General features: G+C 50.7%; 1 protein-coding gene across 4 annotated transcripts in view; it reads right to left on the bottom strand.

Annotated features, from left to right (window-relative positions):
* Positions 1–6: 6 nt before the first annotated feature.
* The window catches only part of RIMS4 (regulating synaptic membrane exocytosis 4), a 57,618-nt gene continuing 31,534 nt past the window's right edge, over positions 7–26,090 (bottom strand). For 2 of the 4 annotated variants that reach the window (XM_064382466.1, XM_012467257.2), the window contains exons 2-6: positions 19,326–19,464; positions 6,291–6,403; positions 5,885–5,986; positions 5,131–5,270; positions 13–4,554 (exon numbers count right to left, since the gene is read on the bottom strand). In XM_064382466.1, coding sequence (XP_064238536.1) covers positions 4,336–4,554; positions 5,131–5,270; positions 5,885–5,986; positions 6,291–6,403; positions 19,326–19,402 — 651 coding nt within the window. In that variant the 5' untranslated portion in view covers positions 19,403–19,464 and the 3' untranslated portion in view covers positions 13–4,335. Of the gene's footprint in view, positions 4,555–5,130; positions 5,271–5,884; positions 5,987–6,290; positions 6,404–19,325; positions 19,468–26,090 lie in introns of all 4 variants that reach the window. The other 2 variants (XM_012467256.3, XM_012467255.3) reach the window with 2 other exon arrangements.

Consider the following 26,090-nt stretch of genomic DNA (forward strand, 5'->3'; position numbering starts at 1 on the left):
GCCAGGTTAGAAAAGCCAAAAACTTTAATTTTTAACATGAGCTACATGGTCATGAACACAATGCAACGTGACCCCACTCCAACCCAGGGGCCCCAGAAACCCTCCCTCCCTAAAGGCCTGGGCGGCTCCTGCTTTAAGAGAAGGAATGAGGGAAAGGTGGGTGAATGGAGAGGCTCCTAGCCTGAGGACCCGGGTCCTGCCTTCCCGCCACTCGCCCAGGAGGCAGTCAGAGAGTGAAAGGGCTCCAGAGGTGATGCCCACAGCCCTGGGTTCGGCTCCACTCTGACCTCACAGAAGCGCTGGGTTAGACGGGCACCATCAGCCCACCTCACAGGCTTGGCATTGGGTGAGCTCATGGACGCGAATGCTTTCCATCCATGCTGAGGTGCTGCTCCACAGACCTGGGGCCCTCCCAGAGGGCTTTGGAGTCACCATGGGGGAACGGGGAGGGGACTCCATCCCCGGGCCTGACACAGCGCTGCTGCTCAATAAATAAATGCAGGTGACCTTGCCTGACGCAACAGCTGTGCCTCCAGAGGGGGCAGGACTCGGTGCTGTTTCTGACACGGAGATGCACCCAGGAGTTCCTGGCTGAAGGAAGTGGATCTTGAATTGGCTTGTGAAGTGCACAACCACCCTCTAAGCTATTTCCATCTCTGAGTGTAAAAGAGTGAGCTCTGGGCTGCTGAAGAACCGAGCTCCAGTGCTGCCCACCCACTAACACAGCGGGACCTGAGGCGAGCACCTTCCCTCCCAGGACCTCAGCTGCCCGCTCTGAATCAGGGATGATGGCACAGGCCCCCACCTAGTCCCCAGGGGCTCTCGTGAGGGCCAAAGGGCACGCTCGAGGTAAAAGCATTCTGAAAACCAAGTCTGCAAAGTACAACAGGAAGGCCAGGTCTCACTGCATCTGAAGGTTTGGGGAGGACTTCCCTAAAATGAGGCGCCCACATCTGCTCCCATTCCCTCACTGCCCCAGGCAGGAGCTGCTGTTTCCTCTCTCTCCAGTTGGTCCTGAAGAGGCTATGGCCCCTTAGCAGGAACCTCCACCCAGGCATCAAGGTCTAGACCTCATCCTGTGTACCCTCAGTCAGCTGAGCCAGCCCCCCAGGAGAGCTGTCTCCCTGGCAACCTCTTCCCCCTACCCAGGCCCAGAGAAGTCACTGGCTTATAGAGGTGGAGCCCAGCAGAGCTGTGCAGCCAGGGTGTAGAGGCCAGGAATCCTTGTCCCAGCAGACACGCCCTGGAGCAATGTCTCCTGTCACCTGAAGCACAGTGGAGCCCCTTGTTCTTCCCCCTTTTCGACCTTGCTGAGGGGTCTTGTGTGAGTCGCTTCCTGTTCCTGGGCCTCAGTTTTCCAACTTCTCAGATGGGCTACAACTTGTCCTGCCCATCTTTTGGGGGCAAGTAGGCTTCAAAAAAAGGGAGAAGGAGGTGTGGGCCCCACCTCACACTGCCCTGGCTCCGGCTCAGCCTCTGTTGGGAGGAGGAGGCCCAGGCTGGGGGTGCCACTGAACACACAGGTGATTCCAGGGGTGGCTTTTCCCCCAAGCTGGGTCTTGATTTCTTGTCTGTAAAATGGAAATGGACTAATGGTCCCAAAGGCCCTTCCCCTTTACTATGCAAAGGGGGTTCTGGAGAAGGAAAGTGGAGATGGCTCCTTCCCATAGTATCCTGCATGTGATCTTGGCCCAGAGATTGAAAAAAGTCACTCCCTGGAGGCCACAGCCCCATAAGGGCCCCCAGTGCCACCCTCTCTGCTCCTCTTCAAACAGTACAGCCTGAGTCAGCAAGGGGCCAGGCAGCAGTGGGGACAGGATGGGCTTGAAGCTTCTCCAAAGCTAATGATGAAAATGTCACTCCCCTCCCCAAACCCCCATCCCTTGGTGAGGACAGACTGTGTGGTTCCCATACCCTATGGTCACAGCCCCTGGGAAGGGGGCACATGCTCACGATGATACAAAGAAACAGGGCTCCAGCCCCCAGTTGCTCCACCCCTCCAGGAGGTGAGCGAGATTTCACAGAACAAACAAGAAAATCATTGAGGGGGCTCTCGCTGACCACCCCCAGGTGTTGTTATTGCTTCGGAGCTCTCTCTCTCTCTTTATGAAGGCTGTGCGGACACCAGGGGAAGGGCTCAGGCTGTCAGGGACAAGCCCCTGCTCCCTCTGGTTGGGACAGCCAGGATGTGCCCTATTTTTGAAGAGCTACCCCTGAACCACCACAGCGACGATGGCTGGAGAGAGAAGGTGCTCTCCTGGCTCAAAATATTCCAGTGGTGAGTAATAAACGAATAGCAGAGAAATCACACTGGTTAAAAAAACAAACAGGCGAGAGGCCGATTCTGTGCCTTGAATGCGAGTCCCTCTAGAGCCCTGCTCCTTCTGTCCCCAGCCTTGGGATTCCACCTGCCACAATCCCAGGAAGTTCTGAAGACCTCCTGGGTAAGGGGGCATCTCCATCTCCACTTCCCAGTGCGGGGTAAGCAGCTCTGTGGAGGTGACATACATCGACCAGAACTTTAAAGGATACCCAGGGCTTACACAGGCTAAGGGAAGGGAAGAATTTCCAGGTGGAAGGAGTCGCCTGGTGGGACAGGGACCAAGACCAGGACCAGGACCGGGAACAAGGTGGGACCAAAGGCAGCCTGGGTGTCCTCAGGGGAAAATGACACCCTCCAATGGAGACCAGGCCCCCTCTGCCAAGGTCCTACAACCCTCAGGAGTGCCTCATAAAGAAAGTCAGTACCAAGAATAATAAATCAGAACATCTGAGTATAACAGGCAGCTCCGGCTATAACCCTACAGGGGAGACGGGGAGGAAGGGGGCGGAAGATGAGGGGCTGGCCTCCTGTGAGCCAGGCTGCCCCTTCTAGGCCCAGGCCAGCGAGGAGACAGTGGGCTCCTGGAATGTACGTGAGTCTCCTCTACACCCCCGTCCTGGGACTTGGTAAGGACTATGCATGAGCTAAGAACGGGCCCCAGGGCTTGGAACACTAACTCTACCTAGCTAACCCAGACTACGCCCTACACGGCAGGGACTAGGTAAAGAGTGGCAGGCTTCTGGGTGCCTCCCAGGGGAGGTGGCAGAAATGTGCTTCTATAAAGAGGGGCCAGCCTCCATCCTCCCTTGCATGCAAAAGGGTTACCGCAGGCCCCAGGGAGGGCTGGGCTGGGAAGGCAGCTACCCAGGCCTGCTGGAAAAGGAATCTCCCAGTTCTCACATGCACGCCTCTTCACTTTCTCTCCTATCACCATCTTTCCTTCAGCCAAGGTAACAGGCCGGGGCAGTGGGTTCTGCCCTTAGCATAGGATAGTTTGTTTAAAAAGACTAAAACAGGGGGGCTCTATTTGCCTCCCCAGACCCCTGGCCTGGAGGCAGAAGGGGTAGACAAGATAACCTTCGACCTCATCTAACAAGGAGGGGTTCTCCAATTTGAGAAACCCTTATCTTGGCACCACCAGTCCCAATCCCAACTTTCCTTAGCCTCCTCCTCCAATACAGCACCCCCCGAATGCTCTCTAGGGTTGGGGTCTGGAAACTCAGGTTCCACAGCTCCTCCGCCAGAACACAGACAACATTCTTCCCAGTCCACCAATGGTTCCCAAACTAGCTTGTTGTGATCCCCTGGAGCGAGGCACCTAGGGGTCTGTGCCAGGCCCCTGGCACCTCCTCCTTTCCTTTGGTCCCTGCTGAACCCCAATTCCTAGAGCCACCAGAAGAGGGGCAGGCAGGAGGGGATGGACAGATGGACTCGGACAGGCTGCGGCAAAGCTCCTTCCACGGGCAGGCAGAGGGACGCCCAAGCTCCTCTTCAAGTGGGGGACTCTGGGCCCCCGGGAGCTAGCTCCGGATCCTTGCAAAGCTGCCCCTTCATCTCTGGGGCAGGAGTAGCTGCCTGAACCGGGTGCCGCAGGAAAGACACTTGCTGGTAATTGGCACCATGGAGATGGCCGGCTGGGTTCTGGACTTGGCTCTGGGCAGCAAGCTTCCGAGGAGGCAAAAAGGGGGAGAAGTTGGACAGAGTCTGGGACAGGAGAGTGGTCTGCTCTGCCACCTCAGTCTTTCCTTTCTCCAGACTGCAGCCACATCCACCAGGTCAAGAACCGGCCAAGTCAAAAGTGTAGCCAATCCCGTTGGGAGAGGGAAGGTCTCAGGGGGTAGGAGGCAAAGAAGGGGTGAGGAGGGGCCCAAGGGGGGCAGGTCTCCCCATTCTGCTTCCCCACTGTGGGGGAGAGCCCCGTCCTCCTGTTCAATGTGCCCCTGGGCCTGGGGTCCCAGGTCAGGGCTGGGTGGTCTCCAGGCCATCTTGGGGAACCCCTCCCCATCCCAGCACTAAGATCGCTCTCCGCAGGGCCCCACGGTGCTCTCGAGGGACAACTGGGATGCCTGCCGGAGCAGGGGGCCTGTGGCTGGGTCCACCATGGAGGAGGTGGGGAAGAGCTTGTACCAGCCCACAGCCAGGGTGGTCAAGTCCAGCTCCTCCAGCAGCACGCGGGCCACACCCATGAACTGCTTCCGCTCCATCCGCCCGTAGTTTCCCCACACGATCACCTGCAGGGCAAGAGACACAGTGGTTCAAACCCCGCCAGTGGCACTCACAGGCCCAGAAGCAGAACCTGGATGGTCCCCCATGCCTAATCCATCTCAGTCCTATGATTTCTACCTCCTTAAAACTGCAATTCCTCAACAGGCCCTTCTTATCACTGGACACCACGCCAAGCCCCTGGCCTCCAGAGGTTGTTGACGGTGATGAGGGTGGTGATGGTGATGACGGTGGTGATGGTGATGATGGTAATGGCAGCCATGGGCAGAGCACTTGTGTAGGCAAAACTGTAAGAACTTTTCCTGCACACAAGTACACATTCCACTGGCAGCAGAATGTTATCAGGTAGGTACTATTAGGGTCCCCACTTTACAGATGAGGTGACTGAGGGTCCCTTGTTCAAAGTTGCACAGTAAGTTGTGGAGCTCAGTTCAGCCACAGTGAACTGAGGGCCTCACCTATTTCTTCCAGGTGAGGCCCTCCAGAGACACCTCTGCCAGGGGTGCCCTCCTCTCTCTCACACACACACACACACACACACACACACACACACACACACACAAGAGCGCACCACTGCCCCTCACCTGGAGGACTTTGCCCTGGGGACTCTCGGGAAACAGCAGCACCTGGTTATACAGTGGATCCAGGGACTTGCGAGCAACTTTGGTCTTCTTCTTGGCAATGCAGATGCCATTCTCTAGCAGGTAGGCCTTGATGTAGGCCGCTGGGGACAGAGGCCAGCAGGGTGAGTTCTAGTTTGGCCCTTAAATGGTGGGCAAAGGGTGCAACAGAGGGAGGTTGCCCACCCTCTGCTGGAGACAGGTGTGCCCCCATGGAGTCTGGGGAGGACGCACCAGGACACACGAGGGGTGGGCAGGTGTGGGGGACAGGTACAGCTAGGCTTGGGTGTGGCCTGTCCCACCCCTCTGGTGGTCATCACTGCCTCCCCTTCCTTAGCTTACTCTGTGCTCACCTCCTTCCTCTCTCAGTCCATGACACACCCCCTCCCTGGCTTATACATCTACTGCTGACCCACTCACTCACCAAGCCTGAGCATCTATTGCATGCCAAGTACCCTGGGGTATAATGATAAGCAGGGAAGATGGTCTCTGCCTTCCAGGAGCTCAGTCCAGTGGAGGAGAGGAACAAGGTCAACAGATAATCTCAACTGGGTCCCCAGATAAACCCTAAACTACCAGTTCCACATAAGATGTTAGAGTTGGGACAGGGGGTCCCCACAGTTGGGCTCAATTTTCTCTCTTCAAGGCCCTCGGTACCCATCAGGATCTCCTCCCTGACCTCCACCCCCACCTTGCAGGGGGAGGGTGGGCCCCACACCTGGCAGTGTCTTAGAGCCTGGCTTGGCTGTCAGTCCCCGAGCTTGGATAATGTCCACTTCCAGCTGACCGTTCCGCTCCTGCAAGCCGATCTCCACATCCCCTGCAACAGGCACCAAGAGACGAGACTGGGAAATGGCTCAGAAGCTCAAGCCTCTGAGGCAACTCAGCTCCTCCCCTCTGCTTAGGGCTGAAACCCCTTCCCCTGCTCCCAGCCCAGAATAAGACCAGAACCAACTCCCACCAAGTGCCTGGGCTCTGTTGAGGGCTTGAGAGTGTGGCCTGGGCCCTAGGCTGCATGCTCACAGGATGGATCAACAGGCAGAGGGGAAGGAGGGAGAGACGCTGGGCTTCTGGTATGACCCCGCCTCCCCTAGTCCATTTGAAATCAGCCTTGGGGCACTCACCCATGGGTGTGGTGGCCAGGGTCTGGCGGCCCACAAACTGTGCCGGCCCCATGCTTCCCAGGAAGTCACTGAATTGGGCGTCTGATGCCAGGCAAACTCCTCCATAGTTAAGGCTGCATGAGGAAAAAAATGAGAAAAAAACCCCACACATTCCCAGTGGTTGACTGACAACTCTGGACTCAGGCAGTCGGCTCCAGAACATCCCTCATTCCCTGGCAACCTGTGTCCACATCCATCACCCTTCCTCTCCTCACTAAGCCTTACGTTCAACCTCCCTGAAATGTATATGCTGATACTTCCCTCTTGGGGTGGAGACAAGGTTTATCCAGTATCTGGCTCATGTGGTTTAGTGCTTTGATTCTCGAAGTGTGGTTCAGAGGCCAGCAGCATCAGCATCATCTGGGAACTAAGTCGATACACAGAACTGCTCTCCGCTCCTCCCCCAGCTGCTGAATGAGAACCTGAATTTTCACACAAGCCCCTGGTGATGCACTTGCACGTGGGAGTCATGTGAGCTGCACTGGCCCAGCGGCTCTGGATTCTGAGGGGTGCATTTCTTGCTGCTGCTTGGCCACCTGATATCCACTTCCTCTTTCTCTGGTAACAAGATCTCAAATTTTCTTTGGAGAGCCCCCTCCCTATGGCATATGATCACAGTGGGGTGGACTGACCAGCCCCAGAGACTGGGTCTGCAGCTCAGCCTGGTCAATCAGGGCATTCCTTCCCCTTAGCCAGTGATCAGCTCAAAGGCTGGCACGTGGCCCAGTTCAGACAACAAGAATCAGGCCCAGAAGCTTTGTTTGAACTATGGGGAGTGCCTGAGATGCAGGACAGGAGCTTCTAGCGCTATGTGGCTACAATCTGGATCCCAAGAATGAAACCATCAAAATGACAGCACTGTGTGAGCTCCTGGATCAAGCTCTGCCTGAAGCAAGCTACTTCATCTTTTGGTTATCTTAAGTCAATAACAACAACAACAAAGATAATTTTATTATTTTGCTTAAGGCAGCTTTAGTAAGTTCTCCCCACTCCCTTCACTTCTTTAAGTATCGCTTTCCCATCTGTGAAATGGAAATAATAATGTTCCCATCTCCTGGGTCTGTTGTGTTAAGTGAGATGAGGCACTAAGTACCATGCCTCATGTGCCCCTGTCATCCTGAGGACCAAAGGACTTGCAACCCATTTTCATCTGATTCTCACCACAACCACAAGAGGTTGTTTTTTGTTTGTTTGATTGGTTGATTGGTTTTTTTTTGAGACAGAGTCTTGCTCTGTTGCTCAGTCTGGAGTGCAGTGGCACAGTCTTGGCTCACTGCAGCTTCAAACTCCTGGGTTTCAGGGATTCTCATGCCTCAGCCTGCTGAGTAGCTGGGATTATAGACAAGCACCACCATGCACGGCAAATTTTTGTGTTTTTAATAGAGACAGGGTTTCATCATGTTGGCCAGGCTGGTCTTGAACCCCTGGCCTCATATGATCCATCCATCTTGACCTCCCAAAGTGCTGGGATTACAGGCGTGAGCCATCACGCCTAGCCCAGGAGGTTGGCTTTTGATCTTTATCACCATCATTTAGATAAGAAACACATTTGCCCAGCAAAATGGTGACCCTGTTCCCTAGCCAGAGCTGATGAAAACAGAATTAGAGGCTTAACCCAGCCAGGCCAATCAAAACCTCTCTCTGAGAAATAAAAAAGTAAATCCCAGACACTAAACGTCACAAGAACTGAGTCACATAAATGGTTTGCCCTCATGCAAAACCCATAAACTCTACTAGCTACCCAGTCCTGGCTGCCCAATTCTTTCCTCAACCATGTGAGGTCCCCTAGTGTTGTTTTTATTCAAGTTATCTGCAGAGTTAATGGCAGAATATTCTGCCTGAGTGCTTTTCCTTTTCATGATTTCCTACTACCCCTGGCCTGCTTTCCCCATTCAGACAGTAGCTAGTGTCTCCTATGTCTCCTGCCTCAGGGAAGGAATGACACCCAGCAGGAAGTAGAGAACAAGACTTGGACTCTTGACTTTTCAGTTCCAAAGCTAAGAAACAAACTTGAAAGAATAGGTACAAAACTAGGCTATCCTGTACTGAAACAGACAAACCCTCAGCCTGGGAGAGCAGAGGAAGTCAGGCAAGGAGGGAAGAGAGTTGAGATGCTGCAGGATACTTGAGGAAGGTCTGTAGTCCCCAGCTGGTAAGTGCTGGGGGATGACAGGAAACTCCAGATAGGCTGGGGGGATCTGAAAGCAGAGGAGACTTGCACCCACCCTTCTTATTGTGTGGAGCTAAGAAAAGGACACAACACTCTACAGAAATGGGTGCTTGGGCGTCTTGTCAAGTGACCCACTGGGAGATCTCTGAGGTTCTCTGTACGTCCCTCTGCACCCTAGAGAGGAGCATATGATCCAGGTGCACTAGAGAGAAGAGCAGATCCATAGAGGCCTGGCGGTCTGGACAAAGAGAAGTAGCTGAGACCAGTGGGAAACAATGACCAAGGAGCAGACAGTGAGATCACGTTCCAGAGACACCAGGATGATGGATGATGATTGAGGACCACACACTCTGTCCCCAGTGTCTGAGCAGCACAATAATAGCAGCCAATGTTACTGGACATGAGCCCTCACTGGCATTCAGCGGGTACACCAGGTTTAATGGCCAGCATCCATTTGATCTGTTCATTCATCCAACAAATGTTTACCAAGCACATACTATGTGCTCTATTGTGTCCAGGCACTATTCTGGACACCTGGAGTATGTCAGTGAATGGTGATTCCTGCCCTTGAGGTGCTTAGATTCTAGTGGAGGGAGACATATTACACACAACTAATATCATAAACAATACAGTATGTTAGAAGGTGATAAATGATAGAAATCTTAGGAAAAAATAGAAAATTCACGTGCGAGGGGGATATGGGCTGCAGTATGAGATAGTGTGATCAGTAGCTATGACCTGTGCTTCATATTAAATACTTTGACTGTTACCCTGGGCCTGGTCTAGAAATTTACATGGGTTCTCTCCACATAAATTTCCCCAGGACACAGGCATAACCCTTGGGAAAATCCTGAACCAAATGAGTTTAAGTTTTCAGCAAACAGAGGACACTGGGGACTTGATACAGAGATTAGTAAGAGGGAACTCCCAGTGCTCACTAAATGCCATGAATGTCGAAGTGCTCTACACTTACTAATTCATTTCAGCTTCACAACAACTCTATGAGGTCAATACTATTACTGGGCCCATTTTATAGGTGAGCTGGAGAGTTAAGAAACCTGCCCAAGTCACAGAGGTACTGCACAGCCCTACCCTACCCCTCAGCACGCACCTCTACACTCCGAGGCTACCTGCTCTCATACCTGCCATGAGGACTGAGGGCTTATTTTCTAGCTGTGAGAATTCTGAATTTTGCTGGGAGAGAAAATTCAGCCTGTGGCACAGGGCAGGCTGGAAGCACCTGAGGGTTCATGCCCCAGAAGCAAACCCCACCCAGTGACACACTGGGAGTCTGCAGTGTGGATAATGCAGGTGAATGTTCAACCAGCCTCCCAAGGCTCCCCAGTGGGGCTGAGCTCCAGCTGCCCTTAGTGGCAGCAGTCTTGAAATAGCATCCATTATTAGCTCCCTTCCTTTCCCATCCCATTCCTTGTGGCTCCACACTGGGGAATCCTGGGATGGCCTGCCAAATAACCAATTTCCACTTGAATCTTTGAGTCAGGGTCTGCTCTGGAAGAAGCCAAACCAAGACAGAAGCTGAGTGGTATCTGAACCCGGAGAGTCAGGCTTCCAAGTCTATTGTCTTAACAATTACGTAACGATGGTTTTTTTTTTAATAGAGAGAAAGAAAAAATAGTCACTTAAGTGTCTGGGGACTGAAATGTGTACCCACTATTCTTGCAAAACCAAAGATCCTTAATTGACAGCACTGAGGCTATGATCTAGACCAGTGGTCCCCAACCTTTTTGGCACCGGGGACCAGTTTTATGGAAGGCAATTTTTCCTTGGACTGAGGCAGGGAGTCGGGGGATGGCTTCAGGATGAAACTGTTCCACATCAGATCATCAGGCATTAGTTAGATTCTCATAAGGAGCTCACAACCTAGATCCCTCTCATGCACAGTTCATGATAGTTCATGCTCCTATGATAATCTAACTCGGTCGCTGATCTGACAGGAGGCAGAGCTCAGGCAGTAATGCTTGCTCTCCTGCCCACTGCTCACCTCCTGCTGCGCGGCCCGGTTCCTAACAGGCCATGGACCGGTACCCATGGGGGGACCCCTGACCTAGACTCTTTCACACTGGTGACGTGGCCTTTCCTCCATGTCCCTGGGTCTCTCTTCCACCCTACCCTCCCAGCCATCCGTGGGTCCAGGCTCCATTTTGTAAGGAGTGTCTGGGCTCCAAAAGCCTGAGAAATGATGGGGTCTCACGGATTCCAGGCATGGAAGGAGCGCAGCCTCCCAGGCAGAGGGAGGCCTTCTGCAGCCTGAAATTGAAAGTTTCCTCCAACATCATCATTGTCTGCTCCTCAGCTCCTGGTGGGACTGTGAGCAGACAATGGGGAACTGGCAGGCCTGGTAATTAGTGGTAATTGTTTATAATATCTGGGCAGCTGCCTGATTTCCTATCCCAGGGAGCCTTGCTGGCTGCCAAGGAACCCGGCTGACGCCCTAGAAACCCTGAATGGGTTACCACGTCCTCCTGGGGGCTGGAGGAAAGAGGAATAAAGTGGTGGCCAGGCCCTACTGGCCAGAAATCCAATTGCATCAGAGACCTGACTCCACCTTGGGGTCTTCCCTGGAGTATGAAAGAAGGCAGAGGCCACAAAATCAAATCTGCCTCTACTCCTCACTAGCCAACTGCTTGCTGTGCGAACTCTGACAAGCTGTTATTGTCTCTGCATTTTGATGTTATTATCTGCAAACGAGATCACACTGCCTCACGGACAGTGTCTGGCCATTTAGTTGGCCAATGCCTGTGCTGTCCTAGTTTCAAACGTTTTTCAAAATCTCTGCTTACGGCATCCATGAGCACAGGGGCATAAAAGAGCTTACTGAATTAAGGGTTGCAGACGTGCTACAACTTGGACAAGTTCTCATATGCAACAGGAGCTCAATAAATGTTCACTGCCAAACCCTACAGCTGGATTCACACTGGAAAAATAAAGGATGGGGTGAAGACTGGATTTGGCATAACACAGACCCTAGGTTCCAGTACTATACAACCTGTGGCAAGGGTCTTATCCTCTCTGAGCTGCAGTTTCCTTGTGCAGAAAATGGGAGTAAACAGTAATCACACTGCTCAGTTGTTGGGGAGGGTCAGAGAGAGAGTGCAGGCAAGGTGCTTAGCACAGAGGACCTGCCGAGTGAACCAAAGGGTGAGATATTATGGCCTGCTGGGCTTGTTGCCTGGCCTGGGAGAGCCTCTTTGCCACATTATTGGCATTTCCATGGCATTTCAGATTCTAGACCTGTTAGTAAGTGCAGCATCTGGATGCCTGAGACCAAGCCCAAGCCATTCTGGGGAGGACTGCAGCAGCAGGTCCCTTCCAGGGATGTGTGTCACATGGACAGGCACAAAGCCCTGAGACAGGATTACAGCCCATGTTCTGCTGGCCTTTTATTTTGTGTTAATGGTGAAATGAGATTTCCTGCATTTCAAATCATATTACTTTTGTTTGTGGAGCTGAAGCCCATTGATCTTTTATTATTAACCTCTGAGCTTGGTTTGACCCCTCGATTTTCTGTGTTCTTTAGGGCGAAAGAAGTAACTGGGTCACTCAGGGGTTTGACTCCATTTTCTTTTCCAGACGGATCACTCATCTCAACAGCATCAGAAATTAAAAGGTTGCACAGCACTTGTGGTGATTATGGGTTATGTGGTTCTGAAAGGGTTTAGGAGTTTATAGGTTCCCTGTCTATCCATTTACTACATATCCATCCATCCATCCATCCATCCATCCATCCATCCATCTTCCCACAAACTCGCTAAGCCTACAATTCAGTCAATCCTGCTGTAACGTGAAATATACATTTCTAAAAATTACTGTGCAACGCAAAATTCTGCTATAAAAATCACAGAGCTTATGGCAAAATGGGGTCAGTGTCACATCAAAAAAAGAAAAACGCAGGAATGCGGTAAAAATGACAGCATGGTTTTATATATGTTAAATGCTTTAGAAATGCATAAATACTACAATAAAAATGGCACTTGACCTTGAAAACGGGCTGCAGTTTGCTTGAGGAAGTGGGTGTCAGAAGAGCTGCAGCCTGTGAGTGATTGTGAGGTGGTAAGTGAAGTTGATGGAAAGTTGTAGCACCAGGTGTGGATGGGTGTGGCTTATAATAGTAAACTGAGGGTGCAGTGGATGTGTGAGGCGCACGCGTTTTGTGTATTCTTATGTGGGTGCAGTTTCCTTCATTCACTCAGTGTTCCTCGTGGATGAAATTGCACCTGAACAAATGCAAAATTTATGTTATGCTCAAATTGTTCCCTAATACTTGAATCATGTTGGAACAAATTCTCATTTTCAAAACAAGTGCTTAGCAGAATTGCCCTGTGCCAGGATACACCATATCACACAGTCCTGACTCTGACTTCTCAAGCATTCAAGTCATTGCCAAGCCTGACTGCCTCCATGAGACTGTGGCTCATGAGTGCAAAGCCAAGGATTTATTTTTTTATTTGTCAAAAACTTGTCATGAGCCAAGCACTGATAGTAACCATTTATCAATGTTGATTCATTTAATCCTCTTAACAACTCTATAAAAGCTAGGTATTTGTAATTAATACCCATTTTACAAAATGGGAAACTGAGGCACAGAATTGTTAAGTAACTGAACCAAAATCACTCTGCTAGTAGTGAAAGACCTAGGACTTGAACCTGGAGAGTCTGGCTCCAGAATTCACCCTCCTAAGCACTATGTTATACTGTCTCTCTTTGCCCTGAGGGGACCTCAGCCTTGCCCAGAGCAGAGCAGAGGACGGAGATTTGCAGGCCAAGCTATGGGGTTGGGCAGGCCTGGAATTGAATCCTGACTCCAGCACTTACTAGTTATGGAGACACATTCTTCACTTCTCAGAGCCTTGGCTTCCTTCTCAGTAAAACAGGAATAAAGAACAATAGGATAATCCCAGTGCTGTTGTAAGTATTAAATGAGATAAACGCCTTAGAACAGAGTCTGGCACAGTCAGATGCTCAAGAAATACTAGTGCTTATAAAACAAAACAAAACAAATCCCTGTCTCCTAGCCACAGCTGCATCCAGTTCCGCCTTGTCCTTTTGGGCATGGGGATGCTGCTAAATAGCAGAGGTGGGGAAGAAAAGGTGGTTCTGACCACCCACCCAGACTCTTGAGCCCTTTGGTGATTAGGAAACAGCCTTGGCAGGACTGTGACCCTGAGCCCAGGTGCAGCGGCGGCCCTGCCCTCAGCTCACACTCTGCTTCCCTGGGCTGTGGACACAGTGACCCAGACACTCAGAGACCTGGAAAGTGACGACCCAGACATCTCAGGACAACAAAGAGCAGAGGGAAGGAGCAGGTGGGCTCTGGGAGCCAGCCTGGAGCGCTTCTGGGTCAACAGAGAGGATGCCAAGGCCCTGGATTCTGTGTGCTGAAGGGGCGGGAAGGAGTGGAATGTGTGCATGCTTCTGCTCACACAACACACACCCATTATTCATCAGAATGTGCAGAGCACCGACTCTGGACCACCTAGACAGGCACTGAACTCAGTGTCTAGTGGGCCAGACAGACACACATGTGACAAATTAAGATAGAGGGTGGAAGGCACTGTAGTGGAGGAGGGACAGGGGACTGTGAGAGCTGCTGATATAGCCAGAGGAATGGCAGGCCCTACCCGTTCCATTCCACTTCTGCCCACGCCCAGGACAGACATTGCTAATCAACCTCAGCTCTCCTGCCAAGCCTGGACTTGGCTCCAGAATCCTTCTCAACACAGCACTCCAGGGAACCACTATCAATTACTGGAGTTGGCACATGAGATATACCCTTTGTGCCAGCTCTCAGCTGAGGTCTGGAGAAGGAATTAGTCAGAGGGTGAAGAGGGAACAAGGGTAGAGAAGGCAGTGCCAGGTAGAGGGCACAATGGAGGCAAAGACCTGGAGATGAGGAAAGGGAAGGGTAAAGGTTCAGCATGGTAGAGTCCCCACATGTTTGGGGACTGAGAGAGGCTGGAAAAGGTCAGAAGAATAAGTGCTGGGTGGCAGACTATGGTGTTCAGACCAAAAAGGAGACCTGCAGGTGTCCAGGCAAGAGCGATGTATGGCCTTGACCAGGAGATGGAGATGGGGAGCAATGGATGGATTCAAGAGACCATTAAGAGTAAAATGGTACAGCATGATTATGGATTGGGAGTGGATTATGGATTGGAGAGGGGGAACTGTCTGTGAGAACCCCAGATTTCTGGTTTGGGCAGCTGGGGAGATGGTGGCCCTGTGTACCCAGGCAGTGTAGCACACCCTGCTGGCCCATCCCCCACCCCTTATTATGCCAGTGCTTGCTGACTTCTAATAGCCAGCGTCTGCATGCCTTCGCCCAGGCTTCTCTGGCCCCCGAAGAGCTTCTTTAGCCTCTAAAGCTTATTTTACCACAGAAAGAGCCAGAGAATTAACAGGGAACAGCCACTGCTCAGTAACTAGGAAGAGCTGGAATATAAATACCTCAGCTCCCTTGCCGCCTGAGGGAGAACTCCCAGGTGCATGTTCTACACGGGATCCCAGATCTGGGATCTACACCTTGGCTCTGGCTGCCTACCGGGAAAGCTGACTTCTTAAAGTAGGCTTTATTGGGTGCATCACCTCTCTCCCACATGCTCCTCTGCCATTATTTTCTAATCACCTCCCAGGTGAATCACTTGCACTTGAACCCATGTCTCAGGTCTGGTTCTGAGAAAACCCAAACTAGAGCACACAGTCAATGGGGAGTATCTCAGGATTAGGGCAGGTGGGGAGTACAGTATGTCTGGAAGGTTCTGTTCTCATGGCCCCATCTGAGGGGCTTGAGCTCTAGCTCTTGCCCTTTTCCTGGGTGAGATGGGCCTGGACTGGGGGCGTGGCTGGTTGACTCTCCATCCTTAACACACAGAGCCCCAATTTTTGATCAGGCAGGAACAGGCTCAAGGAAGGAAAGCTCTCCCCCAGCCTAAGGGAACAACCACAGCTGGCCCAACATGCTAAGGCCCATGATGTAGAAAGAGAGAGGGGCTCTGGGTCCTTGATGGCATCCTTGAACTACCCAAACCATCTTGGAAGCCTCTACCTCCAAAAATCTTGATAGATGCAACTATTAAATGAGAAAAAGAGTTGAGTGTAAACGTTAAGGGCAGATACCCAATGCCTGGATTTGCATCCCAGCTCAGCCACTGACTGGCTGTGTGACCTTGGGCAACTTATTTACCTTCTCTGAGCTTCCATTTCCTCATCTGTAAAATGGGGATATTAACAGTGCCACTGTCAGGCTGTTGTGAGAATTAACTGAGTCAATACAAGTAAAAGCACAGCATAGTGTCTGCACATACTAAGTGTTCTCTGTAAGAGCTAGCTATGGCCATTATTACCATTAAGCCAGGGCTTCTTTACTTAATGTGCATACAAACCACCTCAGGGTCTCATTAAAATACAGATTCTGATTCAGTGGGTCTGGGGTAGAGGCTGAGATTCTGTATATTTAACAAGCTCCCATGCCAGTGTTGCTGGGCTGTGGACCATCCTTTGAATAGCAAGGGCTGAAGCTATTGTCCATTGGTATTACATAACCTGGGACTCAAGGCATCTTCACTGACAGAGCGCCCAACCCACATGCACCCTTTCCCCATCCCTGACACCTGGCTGGGAACACAGCATTTCCCAAGTTTTCTATACCTGTCCATTGCAGCTCTCCCCACACTGTTAGTTGCTTAGTGAGTGTCCAAGAGTGGAAGCTCATGGAGGTCAGGGTGTCTCAGGTGCCCAGCCCAACTGCCTGGCACATTCTAAGTGCTCAATCACATCTGCTCAAATCAAAATCCATGTGGGAGCACTCCTGTGCCCACTTGCAGGAATATATATGCCTAGTGATCCAGCACAGACAGACCCAGCGGTGCCAGGGGCTGCAGCCTCGCAGGGGTTGCTCAAGCGAGGCTGGCTCCTGTAAGCCTCAGCTGGGCTGGCAGAAGCCCAAGGGGTGGGGAGAGGGGAGAACAGTCACATCCCTTCCTGTTTCAGAGCCTGGCATTTGGGCCCAACCAGTGCCCAAAATGCCTGGAGAACAAAGAGGCTGACTAGAGCTCAATGTCTCCACCAGTCCCTCTGTGTCCCTACCTCACGCAGGTGTTGGGCAGGTGGCAGCGCCCGGCCTGGCTGGGATCCACCAACACTCAGCCCCTCTCAGGAGACCAAGACTGACCCCACTGCTGGACCCGGCACCCTCCAACCCACCTGATACCTCCTCAGTTGGGCTCAGAACACCCACCTGAGAGCTTTTAGTAATCACAATCATCACAGCCAGCACCTACTCAGTGCTTACACTGCAGTAAGCACTTTACAGACACAATCATATCTGGGGTGGCTCACTATATCCATTAGAATACAACTGACCATAGCAGCAAAATAGCCAACAAATAGTGGCTTCATTAACAACAAACAATAATAGCTAACAAAGTGCCTTCACATGTATTAACATATTGAACCCTCACGACAACTCTAAGTGTCTGCACTGTTACTGTCCCTTTTCTACAGATGAAGAAACTGGGCTCACAGAGGTGAAGTAACTTCCCTAAAGCCACACAGCTACTAAGAAGCTCAAATGAACCACACACCAGGGCTATGTCATTATTAAGTCCTGGCTTTGAACCTCTCTGTAATGTAATTAGACTCTCTGGTTCCTTAAAACCTATTACAGCAAACAGTAACAAGAGCCACGTTCCAAACATCTGTCACCTGCAGGCATCACCTCGGTTCTTCCTCACAACACACTCTGATGATGCGCCCCTAGGTCATGTGGCCTTTCTGAGCCTTCCCCTCCTCTTCTATAAACGGAAATGCAGGTTTCACTTCCCTGCTACTGCTCACTGAAGCTCGCTGCCCTTCCCATAATCTAGTCCTCCAGACTCACCCATGAGGCTAACAGATGTTTACCGGCCTCCTCAAACATTAGAGAGGCCCACTAATGTGCCCAGGTCCACCCAGGGGCATAAGTGGCAGAGCCGGGGCATAAGTGGCAGAGCACTGGCAGAGTCAGTGCTAGGACCTGAGCTTCCTGGCTCCCTGACACTCACACCTGTCAGCAGCGCCCCACTGCTCCCCAGATGCTGAGAATATCTTCCTCCAAGTTCTGCTGCCTTGCCATGTTTCTCAGGTTAAAGAAAACACTGGCTCCCTTCCTCCTCCTCCTCCTCCTCTCCCTTCCGCTGTCCTCCTCCTGTTCTCACCCACGGGAAAGTCTCGCTAGGAAGTGGGTGGAACAGCAGCATCTGCTAAGGCAAGGCCATTCACAAGGCTGGAGATGCCCAGTTTAGGAGGGGCTCGGGGTGGGGAAAGGGGAAGGCTTTTAGCTAACAGGAGTCCCCAACTGAGGAGCAGGGCCGGAATGAAGGGAAGCAAAAGGTGGAGGCCGAGCCCCAGCCCCACCCCTCAGTGCCTGTGTGTATGTCCTTGCACAAGTCACTTAGCCAGCACTGTTCAACAGAATTTTCTATGATGATGGAAATGTTCTATTTTCTACACCATCCAATATCGTTGTCACTAGCCACAAGTTGCTAACAAGCACTTGAAATATGGCTAGTGCAACAGAACAGAAAGTGTCATCTTATTTAATCAGCCACATGCATCTAGTGGCTACTTTGCTGGATAGTTGTGGCACTTAACTTTTCTAAGCCTCAGTCTTCCCATGTGCACAAGAATCATGACATCCCAGCCCACCTCCCTGACTTTAGAGGACAGCTCGGACCATGAGGCAATGTAGCGCTGTGAAATAACCCCTGGCTGGGAGTCAAGACTCCTGGGTTCCAGACCTGGTAGCACACTTCGTGATGCAGAGTGAGCTCCTTAACCTCTCTGAGTGCCCTGGTCATCTGTATGATAAGGAAGTCATTTTGGATCAAAGTTTCTTTCATCTGGGGAACCATGCATGGTTTTAGGGGAATCTGAGAATACCCTATCATTATGAGAAAAGCATGTTTGCAGGACTGTGTGTGGGAGAATGTGTGTACATGCACTGGGGGCTGTGTGTATGGGGAAAATTGGGCCCATTGCTTTCCTGAAATTCTCAAAGGGGCCTGTGAAAATGAGAAACCTCTAGTCTAGGTGAATTCTTCGAGGTTAGGCTTTTTAACAGTGGAGTTCTCAGGCCACACTCCCACAGACTAATTCAGCAGCTTGGACATGGGGCTCTGAGATCTGCATTGGTAATGTGCTCCCGGCGATTCTGACACGAAGCCCAGAGGGAAACACTGGCAAGGAGCGGGCCACACTACTGTCTAGTGAGCTGATGCTCAAGAAACGCCTTTATAAAAAGAAGTACTACATATTTTTCAAAACCAACAGGAAATAAGAAACTAAAAAGAGGAAATAATGATGATAATAAAGCCCCTCTCTACACCCTTCTTTATTTCTTAAGCAGCACTAATACATAGCACTTAGTGCCAAACACTGCCTCATGCTGTGTATAAATATTACCCTTGCATTATGCGGATTATAAACATCTAATCCTCATAACACCCCTATGAAGCTGATGCTGTTAATCCCATTTTACAGATGAGGAAAGTGTGGCAGAGAGACCTTGCCCAAGGTCACACAGTAGGAAAGGGGTGGAGCCAAGATTCAAATCCAAGCAGTTGGGTTCCAGAGCCTGCATTCTGCTCACTCTCCCTTGGGGCTTTGCTGTTATACTGCCTCTTTTCTGAAGATGAGGATGACCCTGGAGCCCTGAGCTGGTGCCCACCACAACCTGGAGCTGCTCCAGGGCTCTCAGAGGGGTTGCTCGGTCCCTCCCACAGCCCACTGCAAAAGAGTGCAAGCACCAGGAGGACCGGTGGCCCCACACTCACTTGCCCTCCGAGCCATAGCTGTTCATGCTGTCCTCGATGGACTCGTGGCTGGCCTGGCGCAGCGTCCGGCTGGGCATCTCCACTGCAAGGCCCGTCTCTGTGCTCCTCTGGATGGCCCCCTTCAGCCTCCGGCTGTCCCCTTCTGGGCAAAGTGACCAAGAGAGATGGGGAGAGAGACACAGGTGGGAGGTGGACAGAGAGAAGAGTCATCTGGTTAGCGGTGTTTCAGCAGCTGGTGGCTGTCCAGCTTCAACCTGCACCCCCAGACCATCAACCTCCTAGGACCCCTGGCCTCACCAGTACCCACCCTACCAACAAACAGTATTGCATGAGTTTTGTTAAATGATGGATTCATTTACATGTGCTTTTTCTCCCCTTGATTCATTTCTTCCCTGCAACCTTTTCCAAATCATTTCTCTTCCTCCTCTTCAGCTACTATTTATTGAGCACCCACTATGTTTCCTACTGTGTCAAGTGCTTTGCATGGATTTTGGCCAGGGTTTCTTGACCTCAGCAGACTGGCACTTTGGATGGCATACTGCTGTGCACGAGGGGCTGCCTTGTACATCACAGAATGTCTAAAAGTATTTCTGACCTTTGCCCACTAGATACTAGTAGCACCCCCCACCCCACCCTGCTCCAGTCCAGTTGCCGCAATCGAAAATATCTGCAGACATTGCCAAATAGTCGATCAAGGACTACTCACTCTGAAACCAGATCACATGGGTTCAAATCCTGGATATCTTTCTCAGTGGCTGGGAGACTTTGGGCAAGTTACTCAGCCTCTCTGTGACTCTATTTGCACAACTGCAAAGTGGGAGAACAGTAGTCTCCTATGAGGCTAGATGGCTCCCATCAGCAGCCTACTCCTCCTTCCATTCTTGGTCAAACATCACCTTATCCAAGATCTTTCTTGACTACTCCTGGCTGCTCCAAAACAGCAGCCTTCTCCCACCCCCTGCCCCACTCTGCCCTGACTCCTGCTTTGGTTTTCCTCCTAATGCTCACTACCCAAATGCATTAGACAATGTTGGTGTTTTGGCCAGCTTCCTCCGCTAAGACTGTAAACTCCATGAGGACAGGGAACTTTGTTCACTCTTGAAGCCTCAGCACCAAGAGCAGAGTCTAGACCACTGTAGAGCTCATCTAGTAACTGTGAGATGGACCAATGTCTGCCTTGAGAGCAGCCTTAATCCTCACAACCAACCATAAAGTGAATGCTGCTGTTTACTCCCATCCAGTGCCCAAAACGGGAGGCACAGAGAGGTCAGGACTTGTCCACGCTGGTAGAGCTAGCAAGGCGGGGAGCCAGGACACACCCCCAGGAGGGTGTCTGCTCCCTGCTCCATGGCCTAGTGATTCAAGGGACTGTGGGCTTCCTAGAGGTGGGGTAGGTCATTAGTGGGATCTTTTTCATGGTCCCATGAAGTCCAGAAGTGGGCTTATACCCAAGGGGATCCTTCAATGCTTGCTGATTGACCCACTGGGGAAAAGCAGCCCCAATCACACCCAGTCATCCTGCTTCTGCCAGAGGACAGGAGAGCTGGGCCTGCTCACTAGAGGCAGGGCAAGGCCAGGATACCTCCTGCTGGCCTTTTCAGGGCCTCCCTCCTCCTCCCAACTCCAGAATGGAATCTCCTTCCTCCCTGCCTCTAAGAATCACACACACATGTACACACATACATGCATGTATATCTATACATACATCTATATATATACATACACTCTGTTTCTCAGAATGTGTAGCCTCATCTTTCTGTCTCCCACATGTGTCTGTGTTATTCAGACACACAGACACCTACACTCAGAAAAACACACAGTAACACACACACACACACACACACACACACACACACAGAGGAATATGCATGCAGAGTGTGTTAATGCAGGTCTGAGTATGTTCGCAGGGGTCTCCACCTGCCTGTCGCTCTGTGTGTTTGAGGCTAAGTGGGTAGGTATATACACAACTTTTCTGGGTGTTTCTGAACACGTGGGAGAGCATGTGTGCCCTTATATCTGTGTTTCTACTCCATTCCGTCATCTGTTCTTTCCCTAGCTTGTATCTGCAGCCTCCCCTCAACCCTCCATTCTCCACTGTTTCTGTATTTCTCTGTGTATATCAGGTACAATGACACAGAGAAAGACATAGAAACACTCACATGCACATTCAGAAACACAGTCTCAGACACAGAGATGTCCCTGTTCAGACACACACACACACACACACACACACACACACACACACACACAGCATTGTACATATGTCCCTGTCAGATGTGCAGGGACAAACACCCCCTCCACCCCACACTGGGGATACAGAACTATGACTGGGCACCCTGCAGGCAGGCAGCACACACCTGCCTCTGCTCCCTCCCTCCCTGCTGAGTGAGCCCTGTTTGGGAGCCCCCACTGCGTTTCCACCTCCGCCTACCTGGGTCTGACACATTTCTCCCGGAAGAGGAGGAGCAGAGCATGACAAACAACTCAGTGCCCCAGAGCTGTGCCTTGCATGTGTGTGGCACCCTACAACCCCCAAAGCAGTTCCCAACCAGGCCTCTAGGATCTGCCTCACAGCAGCCCTGGCTCCCACACAGGTGAGCATGGCTGTGCAGTCACAAGGCCCAGGTATGGAGACGTGGGGCAAGTTGGACGGCACCTTCCCCCGGAGCTGTTGAGAGGGTTAAATGACAGATGTTTACCACAGTGCTGGGCACAAAGTGGTGCCAAACATAAAAAGCCAAACTACTGCAGAGGGAGAAAGACCTTCCAATGCCCCTACATCTGCCCTTGCCAACTATCTTGCTGATACCCTCATAGACACATTTTTTTCCCTTGACACGCCACCTTCTCTAAGCTGAAGACCACCACTGGACCCAACCACAGCAATGTCCACCATCCAACCTCTGCCACCTACCTCTTCTGTGGGTCCTCTCTCGCTAACTTGGCCATAGTCTCCAAAGTGACTGTTCCAATGCTTTCAACTGCCCCCACCAAGATCCATCCATCCCACATGGCTGAGAAGATGTGTTCCCTTTGTTCTGCTCTTCCTCACTGCCAAATGTCACTGTGGTTGTTAATATTGAGTGTCAACTTGATGGGACTGAAGGATGTGAAGTATCATTCCTGGGTGTGTCTGTGAGGGTGTTGCCAAAGGAGATTAACATTTGAGTCAGTGGACTGGGAAAGGTGACCCACTCTCAATCTGGGTGGGCGCAATCTAATCAGCTGCCAGCATGGCCAGAACAAAAGCAGGCGGAATGTGGAAAGACTAGATTGGCTTAGCCTCCCAGCCTACATCTTCCTCCCGTGCTGGATGCTTCCTGCTTTCGAACATTTGACTCTAAGTTCTTCAGCTTTGGGACTCAGACTGGCTCCCCTGCTCCTCAGCTTGCAGATGGCCTACTGTGGGACCTCACCTGTGATCATGTGAGTCAACACTCCTTAATAAACACTCCTATATATATACATCTACCCTATTAGTTTTGTCCCTCTAGAGAACTCTGACAAATACAGTCACCATCCTGACCTTTCACCTGCCTGACACTGTCCTCCTCTCTGAAAGGAGGGGGCCATCTTTCTCCTGGCCATGGCTGATCCGTGTCCATCCTTGGCATCCCACCTCCTCCCACACTCACCACAACCTCCTCCCCCGTTTGTCCTCTCTGGGCCTTGAGTCTGTTGCGTCTCCATCCTCTGGCCCTTTCTAGTTCTCCCACCTCTTTCACCAACTAACTTCCTCAGAGAACAGCCTCTGGCCACCATGTCACCCACCACACTCTCTCTTATCTCTAGCAGTGTGTCTCCAGCCCACCGTTCCATCCAGGCAGCTTACTAAACCATTCTCTTTTGACTGCTCACGACCAGGTCCAAGGGCCTCAACTCAGCTCCCAGGCCCTGAAGCATGGCTGTTCCATTCTCTCAACATCTACTGAACACCCTTTTGGGAGGTGGAAGCCCCTGTGAAGATGTTAAACACACTTTCAAGTGCTGCATCTGCTGATAAAACACACACTGATGGGAGCCAGGGAAAAATTAACAGCCTTGGCTTGTTGTCCATCAGGACCCAGAAATAGACCCTCACTTAACCCACTGCAAGGAACAATGTGATCCTCCTGCAAGACCCCATTTTTACCACTTCTATGAGCCCCCTCCCCACTGTAGCATGCTGTGTGCTGTGGCTTCCCACAGCCAGTACGTGTCACCTTTTTCTGGGGTGGGGTGTGAAGACTTTCTTTGGGCTACTGAGCCCATGTTGCCCCCACATAGGCAGAGCTAGAAGTGTCTGGAAATGTATGACCCTTAACCTGCCTCTGCCCTGCCCTTCATCAAAGACTAAATGAAACAGGAGAATGAACCCTCATCAAACCTCTGATGCCCTAGGTCAGAACAACGCTGAGGCTTCACACAGGCCCCAGAGCAACCTCACAGCGGAGCTGGAGCTGCCCTCTTCAGGATCTGCCTGGCAGCACACCCTTGCGTGCCTCCTGCCCTGTCTTGTTCTGCTTCCTTGTGTCTGTTCTGGGGGCACTTTCTTCATCTACTACCTGCATGTGAATCTCATCTCAGGGTCTGCTTTAGGGCCACCTGACCTAAGACAGGCCCTTAGCAAGTCAAAGTTCAAAAATCTTCACACAGGTGGGCTCCCGCATCATAACTGTAGCTGTACCCTTTTATACCTAACCAGCACATTGGGAAGGGAATTTTTTTGTGCTTCTATGTCATTTGAATTTTTATAATTAATATATTAATTCTATAATGCAAATGAAAGTAAATACAAACAAATTCATAAATAAATCATAGCTTCAATCATGCCAACACCTTATTTAAAGCCTTAGAGTGGCGGAGTGCAGTGGCTCATGCCTGTAATCCCAGCACTTTGGGAGACCAAGGCAGGTGGATCACTTGAGCCCAAAAGTTTGAGACCAGCCTGGGCAACACAGCCAAGCCCCACCTCTACAAAAAAATACAAAAATTAACTGAGCATGGTGATGGGCACCTGTAGTCCCAGCTGATAGAGAGGCTGAGGTAGGAGGATCACTTGAGCCAAGAAGGTTGAGGTTGCACTCCAGCCTGAGTGACAAAGTGAAATCCTATCTCAAACAAAACCAAAAACAAAACCCTTAGAATGTTTCTTCACTGCCTGCTGAATTAGGTTCAGTGTTTGCACCCACCATCCAAGACTCTCCGTTTTCTGACTCCCCCCAACCATCAGCTACTTGTCTCCCTCCCAGTCTGTATATCCCAGCCCAGCCAGAACCTCATTGCTCCATCCTGAGAAATACTGTACATCCTCAGTAACTTCCTCGTCCTGGCTCTCACTCCTTTCCTTTCCTGCCTTCCTCATCTTCCCTATCAAATTTCTAACCATCCTCCAGAGTTTAGCTTTAAATAACACCTACAATTTATTGGGTACTTTGTACTTCAGTTTCTTCATCATATAACAGGGATAAAAGCACCAGACTCTCAGGACTGTGTGAGCATTAAATGTTAACAAGCAAGCAATGTAAAAATGCGATGACATTTAACCCTCAGGACGGCCTAGGTGGGCTGAAACACAGGTTAAGCCCTCAAAAAAATCTGGCTATTATTAATATGGCTATTACCATTGTGCTATAAGCCATGCCAAGTGTTTTATAAAGGTATCATCCTACTTAATTCTCACAATAAACCATGAGATAGCTACTGCCCCCCCTTTACAGAGCAAGAAAATGAGGATTAAGAAAGTTAAGTAACTTTCCCAAGGACACGCACCAACTACTAATGGTGCAGCTGGACTTCAAACCCAGGCTATTCTGGCTCCAAAGCCATGTTTTAAATGTGCCCTAAAGTAAACTCACCAAGCTCCACCACAGAACTCAAATGCCATCTCTTCCCACAAAGACGTCCCTCATCAGACTCCTTGAGTCTCAGAACACTTCAATCTTCACTTCTCTTGGGGTAACTATTCCACGGCACCTTGAAACACAGTTCTCATCCACCTAGTTGATGTCTGTGTTTACAGCCTGAGCTGATTCCTCACTTACTTCCATTCAGCACCAGGGACAGCACCCACATTGCCCATCCCCACTGAAAGTGAGCTAAATTGAATTGGCTTTAGGACTTAGCCCCAGTAAACAAGTAGATCTCACTCTGCTGTTTATACTTGAATATGAATATGTTTAATGTGAGTTCTCCCAAAAGCAAGTATCCATGAGGAACAGGATAATAAAATGATGATAAATTATGAAAAAAAATTCTATTGTTTTTAGCTTTTACCCTGTACCATATACAAATCATATATACATATATAATTTAACCCCACCATAACTCTGAAAGACAAGTAATATTATCCTAATGTTACAACAAGGAAACAGACTCAGAACAGTTCAGCAACTTGTCCAAGGTTATACCAGTTAAGACAGAGCTAGGCTTGAAACCAGGTCTGTGTGAAAACAGATCATCATATACTCTTAACCACAAGACTCCAGGGATGTGGTGGGGGAAGGAGAAGGAGAGAACTCAACTAGTCCCCACTTTGACATTTTATTGAAAATGGGTATTATCATCTTTGACTTCCAGATGAGAAGCTTCAGGCCGAGAGAGGCTCCATGACCTGTTCCTTCCAGGTCCCAGGCTTTAAAATCGCTAACCACATCCTGGTCAGTGTGAGTGTCCACTCTGAGTCCATAGAGCAGCCTGTGAAGCTCCCCCAGACACAAGAGCTGTGGGTGACTGGGTTATTTTAAACTATGATGCGAGAGGCACCAAGGCCCCTGGCTCACTGCT

The sequence above is a fragment of the Aotus nancymaae genome, unplaced genomic scaffold (genome assembly GCF_030222135.1).
Source record: "Aotus nancymaae isolate 86718 unplaced genomic scaffold, 86718_ANA_hifiasm-v0.15.2.pri h1tg000029l, whole genome shotgun sequence".
Taxonomy (NCBI): domain Eukaryota; kingdom Metazoa; phylum Chordata; class Mammalia; order Primates; family Aotidae; genus Aotus; species Aotus nancymaae.